Genomic DNA, 8418 nt, shown 5'->3' with positions numbered 1-8418 from the left:
GCTCAGCATTAAAGTGTCTCTCCCATAACAACCCTTTACTCCCAATAAATCAGAGTGTGAGCTCACACACACAATATCTGGGATTGTCGTATTGTTCAGGATGAGCTGAAATCTGCCTCGATTCCCCCTACTCACTGTGACACAAACACTCTCAGCATCTCTGTGGCATCAGAGAGCAGATGTTGAAAGACTCTATCAGAATGAACCACAGAACAGCTTTGTCCTCAATGTTCACAGACTCAGTAACAGCAGGGAATAGAGTAACTTGCACTCTTTTTACAGAGATCTTCCCTCACACTTTCCCCTTTTCTAAATCTATAATACAAGAAATGACACTTTGCCAACTCCACTGATGATCCTGAACTGGGACTAGTGTCAAACCGTAAGTCTTATGTACAGCGATTGGGAGTTCAGTGGAGTGCACAGTAACACACCCACGCTAGCTGCAGTACAGCCACTCACAGTGTAAACTGGAGCAAGAATGTCCTATTCAGGTTCCAAACTACTGGTTCTGGGTACAAAGCTGTTCATCAAAGTGGGTTTCAGAAGCTTTCAGTGCTCCCACCTCTCAGGAGATTCTCCTCCGACCATTTTCCACCTTTAATGATCGGGATGATTTGGAAGGAAATCAATCGGAGTTTCACACCAGGTTTCACACCAGAAAATACAGGTGTCACTCACAGTCGGGTTCAAAGGTACCAGACTGGCCTCTCAGACCCATTGTCTCAAGACAAGAGGTGACAAACTGGCAGCCAGCTACACAGAATGAAGGGATTCTCAGATAGGGTGTTGCTAGGTAATGCTGCTGGTGAACATCACTCAGTAAGAGCAGACGTTTAGAGCAGCCAATACCCTGTTAGCTGTGTGTGGCAGTAACCTCTGTGTGATTGGTGTCTCTCACTCTGCTCTCTCTGGACACGGGATCCTGGATACTGGGCGAGGCTGCAGCCACCAATAGGGAATGCCAGTGGGATAGATCAGGATTGGAGCCGGAAAGATCAGAGGAAGCAGCTGGAGATTTGAAGAGTCTGCAGTGATGAAGGGATGAACACAAAGTGTTTATTTAGCCTGCGGCCGATGGTGACAGAATTCCAGTGCGCTGTAGAAGCTTTTAAATGATGACCTTGGCTCGAGACTGGGGTCTGGAATGATCCGGACTCTGTTTAAACTGAATCCGCTCTGAAGACAATATTTCCAATAACTCACAGTTCAGCAGGATTCAGATTTCACCCCCGCACAAGCTGCAAGAGTTCACGCTCAGGGTGGAGCCTTTCACTCTGGGACTAAGTCATGTGGAGGAGGAAGGGAGTTGGAGGGGCTCTCACACCGAGCATAGCGGGGTGAACCCACCGAATCGCACCATATTCAGCTCATTAATTATGCGGTGGGTCAGGTTGACGTTGAATCTTGTGGCGGGTCAGACAGGAAATTGGCCGCCTCCTCGTGCCCGGGCACCATTTTGAAAAAGTACCCGGCACCCCACCCCCTCCGCCTTGCTGAGTTGTCCTTACCCGAAACCATCCCCCACCCCCCCACAACCCTTAGGCTTCGCCTCCTGACCCCCGACATCTTTGTTTCTTGCACCCACCCTCCTTCATTCGAGTGTGTGCCAGCTGCTGGGTGAAACACTGCCGGTGCCCAGGGGAGGAGCGGTGCAAATGGTGAAGGCAGTGCCCAGCGGTGGGCAAGTCACAGAGATCTCCGGTGCCGGGCACACACCCATGTTTGCAGGTCGGGGAACAGAAGGGTCTGATTTCCTGTTCACCGGGCGGAAGGTTCCAGTCTGCAGCCCCATTAATGAGCGTCCATGACAGGAAAATCCCAATGCCGACATTGTAGACCCACCATGAACCGGCCAGGAAAGTACTGAGGGGGAGATGGTGACTTGTTCCCTCGCCGGTGGGATTCTGATTCTCCGCCTCACTCCAAATTTTCAAGCCATTCCCACCATGATTCCTGCTGCTGTGGGATTGGAGAATTCCACCCACAGAAACCATTTCACCAAGTGGTTCATGAAATGTTCAGTTGTCACATAGCCCAGGAATTGGCAGCTCCACATGAATAAAAGGAACTGTTTTGTTATGTTCCTAATCGTCCACTTCCCATCATTGACTTAAAGCCACAAAGCCCCAGATCGTCAGCAGCTACCAGCAGACTAGGGAAAGTGGTCACAGTGTGTGACAGGCTGGTTCGAGAGCTGTGTCTGTCTGAACACCCATCCCATCAGTGACATGAGAAACAACATTCGAAGATCATCAGGGAATATTCTCTTTACGCTTTTAATGTGACCCACAGAATACAAGACAACAACACACACCAAAGGACAGAACATTTACAAACTACAGAATCTCCCAGTTACAGTAAAATGTACAGTCAGGACCCCAGGTCTCCCCCGCCCTGATATACGAACAAGTAAAGTACAATCGGTAACATCTTCTTGAATCAGAATCAGGTTTTCTTGTGTTCACACCAAGCTCGGTCTGTCAGAAGTTTCATTCATGGTTAGTGGCGGCCTCTTGAATCATCATTGTGTTCCTGGAATGAACAGAATCAACAGACGGTCATTTTCAGATGGACTGAGTTCAATCTGAGGTCAATGTTTAATTGTTGTTGATGGTCAAGAGACAACTCTCGGACACACAGTCCCAGTTTCTACTCACGTTTGAAGTCTCTTGCAGTGACCAGTCTTTTGATTTGTTTTACGCCTGTATTAAGATATGCAGATTTATTGGGTTAGTGCTTGGATCAATGAGACATTTTATATTTTTCTAATCTTTAGATTCATCTGCAAATAACAGATTCCAATATTGTTAGATTTTTAAACAATGATGGAATGTTAACTCCTTCACTTCCTGAGTTGGGATTCAGTGACTCATTGTTGGAGTGGGGAAATCCTCACCAAACATCTCCTGTTCTCCACCACAGTGATAATCACTGCAGCCCTGGGACAGTGGGGCTGTGGACTCGATGGAGAAACTCATGGAGACTGAGATTATTGATCAGCTTTTCCCTATTCTCCCTGGAATGCAGGAATTATTACCTGGTAAATATGGAAAATGAAGACTTTGATGCCATAACATCGTTCCTCAGTGATGTAATCTTCACTGGAAAATATAATCACCTCAACTGAATTCATCCCACAGTCCTTGGACTAGGTCTGGAGAAGACTCACCAATATTCAGGGATTTGCTGCCCCTCCCTTACTGACTCTGGGTGGATACGGAATTAAATAAAACCATGTTCCTGTCATCAGTTTCATTCTAAGCAAAGAAATCCAAGTCTCAACAGTTCCTTGTTGTCAATAATCTCCAGGTAAAAATCTTGATTTCTACTTACGTTTATAGACTACTGGTCGGCTGGTTCTCTTCTTCATTATCTGTATTAAAATATTAATGTTTTTATATTTAGTGCTGGGGAAAGATATGGTGATTGTTAAAGCATTCATTTTAGCATCATCCCTAAATCAATGATCTAAAGGAGATTCAATGAGGAATGAGGAGCTGTTAAGTTACTAAATCGTTGGTGGGTTCCAGTAGTTCAATGTGGAACGTTGAAGGTGCTGCCAAACATCTGGATGGATGGTTTACGCTGCAGCAATAGATAGTGCAGCCCTGGTAAAGTGGGAGCAATGGTTAAAGTATAAAAGTCATAAAATGGACTCCATTGTGTTAACTGCCTGACAATAAGGAGCAATTATTTTCTTTGATAACAGCAGCAGAGATCGGATCTGGGTCCGGATTGACTGCTGGTGAATCCGTCAGGAGCAGGTTCTGAGAGTTTTTCCTTTAGAGCAGGGCTAGTCCAAGGGAAGAGTTTGAAGATACAAAATTCAACATTGAGTCAGACAGGTGGAGAAAATCCCAACCCAGAGAGTAGAAACCCCATTGTGCTGATGTGCAGAATTGTGAAGTTACCTCAATACTGTTTTCAGTCGACTCAAATGATCCACTTTTACTGTCGACTGTCTTCAAACCTCGACACTGCACATCAATGTCCATCAACTCATCAGCAAAATATTCCACGCGGCTTCTGCACAAACCTTCCTCCTGTTAAAAGAAAGGGGAAATTATTCAAATGATTGATTACAACAACCTCAGCACGGACACAGGGGGTTTATAGGGGTACGGGGAGAGAGCAGGAGCACGGAGTTGTGATTGAGGATCAGCCAGGATCATATTGAATGGCAGAGCAGGCTCGAAGGGCTGAATGACCCCTCCTGCTCCTATTGTCTATGTTTCTGACTCCGTAAACGTGGGGGTTTGATGTGACAGTATAACTCCGGACTCACCGCAGTCTTTTTGGAACAGAAGCGACAGCTGGGATCATCAAATTCCAGTCCGGAATTCTTGGAGCAGACAGTTTCTTTCACAGAGAATGTTAAATCCACCTTGTAGGACAATTTTCCTGTGCGATAAATCTAATGAGAGGAAAACAGGTCATTAGTGACTGACTGTATCTAGCGTTGTTACTCAGGGCTGATTCCCCCATCAGTGTGAGTGCAATCAAATATTCTGCTCCTGTTTAATAATCCCTGTCTAACTGCACTCACTAATATTCTGGTAGACTTTAGACAGTGAAACACACTGAGACCAGGACACACTTACATCCTTCACTCTTCTCCTGGTTATCCCACACAGGTTGGTGGTCTCGGTGATTCTGTTCAGTTTTATAACTGACGCTCTCAGAGCATCCTTCGGGCTCGGTATTCCTGGAGAGAGAAAAAGAAAGTTATCCAAAACTCTGCCGCACCCTTCAGTGAATTCTTTTTCCACAGGGGTAAGATCTCAGTGAGTGAATCTCAGTGCCAATAACTGGCTGCTTTATGAGGTGTCCCTCTCCCTCCAGTACCTACCTGAGCAGTGGAGGATCTGTACAGCAGCTATGGTGAGGAGGAAGGATTTCATTCTGCCTCTTGTGGGAGTATCCGGCTGCTTTCTCAGAGTGAAGGAGCTGCTTCTCTCTCTTGCTCTGCCTTTTCCTTGCAGAGTTCAGGCTTTATATCCTGCAGCTCCACCACATTCAAACACTGACACATATTTGCTGTGTTTGGTGATCCTGGGCAGGGGAAGTTGCTGCCAAGTGGGCTGGAATATGGGCAAAGCTTCCTCCAAATGTCATCATCGTGTTTAGATTTGGTGGCAAAGGATGAGTTCAGGAATTATCCCTGACAGTTGTTTATTGTAAGGAGCGATGAGGATCCTGGCAATGCCACTGGGCTAGCAATTCATATGCTTGGCCCAATGGTCCAGGGGCATCATTTCAAACCCGTGACCAGCCAAGGAATTTGAATTGAATCAGTTAAATAAGCCCGAGAGACACTGCGAAATAATCACGTTGCTTCCAAATCCATCTGGTCCACTGTTGTCCCCTTGTGTAGTGATTCTGGCAGCCTGGGCTCTCTGTGACTCCAGCCTTACAGCAATGTGGTTACCCCTCCACTGCCCTCTGAAATGGCCTGGCACGTCACTCATTCTATTTAGGAAGGCACCTCACCATTTTCTTCCCAAGGGCAAGCGGGGACGGGTAATAACTGATGAAAATAAATGCTGGAACTGTTATCTTTTGTGTACAAAGTCACACTCCCCTCAGTGGAGCGGACATAGACCCACAGAGGACGATTGTCTTTGTAGTGTTCACTAGAATTGTGTCTAGGCTCTGTATGTTTTATATTCTACATTACATGGTGCTCACACCCAGCGACCTTGAGGGAAAGGACTTCCACTCTCTTGATGCCCAGTTAGTGCATGATCACAACCAGGGCACCTTCCTCAGCAGCAACACATATAATGGGTGGTTCCGCTCAATCAGTTTACATCTCTTCTCTATGATTAGCAACCTTTCATAAATCATGGTTCAACTTTTGTTCCTGTGTAAGGTGCTTCATTTCGATCGGAGTAAGGGGGATGTCACACACGGCCTGGAAACTAAGCGTCAGGATTTTGTGCCCTGATAGAGGTGTGAATTGGGTCACGACACGTTGAAATTAGTGTTTTTTTTTGCCATGAGTGCAGTTTTCCTCTGGCTCCCTGACTGTTTTGGTGTGGCCTTTCTCTGTACCGGGGTACAGAAGGCACACATACCTCTTCCGAGGTCGGGGTCCACTTCGTGAGGACCACTGGGGGATTGTATTCCCTCCAGTTCACTAGTTTCATGCCCCTGCTGTGGGCTTTATTCACCCTCAAGGAACTCGCCTCCTTGAAGGGCTCATGGCTTCTGGTGGAAGCCTGCTGAGAGCTCCAGAACATCCCGGAAGGCAAGTGTAGAATATTTTGAAACCTCAAATGTCATGATTAGTGTATTGCACTGAAGATGTATTTTAAAAAATAGTGCTTCTTCATAGAGAACTGTCCTGCAAAGGTAAGTTAACCCTTATATTGACCACCATTATGCAAGTGTTGTCATGCAAGACAGTACTTTTCCAATTGTCAAAAGTGCCATGATGCATTAAAAAAAAAGTAAATGTCCTCTCAGCCTGTGCTGTCACGTTTTGCGCTGTGATTTAAATCAGCTGACATGTCTGACTGTTTAAAAAAAAAACCCTGGTTTTGCAAGTTGAAAAATAAATCTCTGCAAGAGCTCCCCTCTTGACCACGTTTCTCCATCACCTCGGCTTTGAAATGGAAATTGTGTTCTGTTAGCTTCAGGCAATGTAACTGGAAGCTTTTTCTATGACAGCTGTAGCCGTTATTGAATGCTTGTCTGGGTTTCAAAAGCTGTTATTGCTTCAGCTCAGCATTCCACCAATTGATCCAAGAACGACTGAAACTTAAGAGGCTGTAATGACAGAATATGCCTTTAATGTGGTTTCTTCTTTGTTTACAATCCTAATAGATACTTAAAGCATGACATTTTTTTGTACTGGAGTAGCTTCTTTCCCCAGTATCACTGATAATTGCTATTGCATGTCTTCTGAGGATTATACAAAGCATACTGGGTGAATGGAAATGAAGGATCCATAGGGAGCATAGAGTTGGCATGGGTGATCTGAGGGGGCATGGGGTGGTAAGGAGATGGATAGGGATGTGAGGGGGAGTTGAGGTGGTATTAGTGATCTGAGGGGGCATGGGGTGGTATGGTGGATGGGCAGGGGTCTGAGGGGGAATGATGGTGGTAGAGAAGTCAGAGGGAGCATGGGGCCACATGGTGAGTGGGTGTGAGGATTATGGAGAGGAGGGTCTGAGGAGTGAGGTTTAGGGGGCTGCTGTGTTGGAGAACGGAAACGGGCTCTCTCACTGGCCCAGCTCTGCACCTGCACTCCCCACACTGCTCCATCGTGGCTAGAAAAATGCACTGAAAACCCAAAGCCTGCATGAAAAGACACAAATCCTGGACAAAGTCACACATGGGGTGGATGTCCATTTCAGAAGGCACGAAAATGGGCAAGTCGGATTCACCTGAACCCACACAAAAATCCAGCCCTAAGTGTCTAAATGAGGTGGACGAATAAGGGGATGTAGGGGTGCAGACACACATACAGTTAAATGTAGCAACATGGGCTAACAAGCCTGTACAGAAGATGATAGGGAAGAAACCAAGCAAAGTAGCCTGGTTCATTTCTAGAAGGGCAAGAGTTGATAAGTCGGGAATATATTGTTAAACCCGTGTGGAACCTTGATTAGCCCATACTTGTTCTACTGTGAACAGCTCTGGTCTCTATGTTGTAAAACGAATACAGAAGCACAGGAGAATGTCCAAAAATGATTCATATGGATGACACTGGAACCGAGAAGATATATTATTCAGGAGTGACGAGAGGTGATAAACAGAAAGTATTCATCAGTAAACCCATCGAGGAGTTCAGGAGAAATTTCATTACCCACGACGATGTGGAACTTACAGCCGCAAGGGGTGGTTAAAATGAATATAGATATGTTTAAGGGGTGGTTAAAATGAATATAGATATGTTTAAGGAGTGGTTAAAATGAATATAGATATGTTTAAGGGGTGGTTAATAAGTACATGAGGGTGAAAGGAAAGGAAGAATGTGCTGACAGTGTTAGATGAAGAGGGGGTGGGGTGGGAGAAGCTCGTTTGGAGTAGAAACGCCAGCCTGGTCCCTTCAGGCTGACTGACCAGTTTCTGTGCAGTGGACTCATTGTCATTAGGTGTTTTCTATTAAGCCCTGCACAATCTGGTACCTGTGTCCACCTTTTTATTCCATAATCCCTCACAACATGGTAACTGTTTTCAGTCCATCTAGCCGACCCAGACAACAGTATTCCCGTTGTATATTCCTACTGACTTTTCCCCGATTCCTGACATGTTGAGAAAGACAAGATTGTGGTTCACTGACTTTCCTCGCTGCCTACTGTGTAGATTGAAGTTTCAGTAAGACATAGGACAAGATGACCTCAGGCAAACTAGCTCTCCAGCTCCCAGCTGGTTCGCACTGTGCCGTGTAGACGCCCGTGTGATTGG

At 45.9% G+C, this 8418-nt stretch overlaps 1 protein-coding gene across 1 annotated transcript; it reads right to left on the bottom strand.

The window, feature by feature from the left end:
* Nucleotides 1-2502: 2502 nt before the first annotated feature.
* On the bottom strand, nucleotides 2503-4929 carry LOC121284742 (secreted phosphoprotein 24-like). The gene is made up of 5 exons (XM_041200294.1): nucleotides 4853-4929; nucleotides 4605-4708; nucleotides 4289-4417; nucleotides 3915-4046; nucleotides 2503-2535 (listed from the first exon to the last, which is right to left on the bottom strand). Exons 1-5 carry the CDS (start codon nucleotides 4902-4904, stop codon nucleotides 2503-2505), a joined length of 450 nt encoding a protein of 149 aa, XP_041056228.1. The 5' UTR covers nucleotides 4905-4929.
* Between the last annotated feature and the right edge of the window lie 3489 nt (nucleotides 4930-8418).

This window comes from Carcharodon carcharias, chromosome 12 (assembly GCF_017639515.1).
Source record: "Carcharodon carcharias isolate sCarCar2 chromosome 12, sCarCar2.pri, whole genome shotgun sequence".
NCBI classification, from domain to species: domain Eukaryota; kingdom Metazoa; phylum Chordata; class Chondrichthyes; order Lamniformes; family Lamnidae; genus Carcharodon; species Carcharodon carcharias.
This window is presented reverse-complemented; position numbering and strand designations above follow the sequence as displayed.

What these genes read in the sequence shown, in the direction of transcription:
- LOC121284742 (XM_041200294.1), bottom strand. Translation starts at nt 4,904, where the DNA reads ATGAAATCCTTCCTCCTCACCATAGCTGCTGTACAGATCCTCCACTGC. An exon ending in CCAGGAGAAGAGTGAAGGAT is followed by an intron (nt 4,418 to 4,604) that starts GTAAGTGTGTCC and finishes TCCTCTCATTAG; the next exon opens with ATTTATCGCACAGGAAAATT. An exon ending in TCTGTTCCAAAAAGACTGCG is followed by an intron (nt 4,047 to 4,288) that starts GTGAGTCCGGAG and finishes TTCTTTTAACAG; the next exon opens with GAGGAAGGTTTGTGCAGAAG.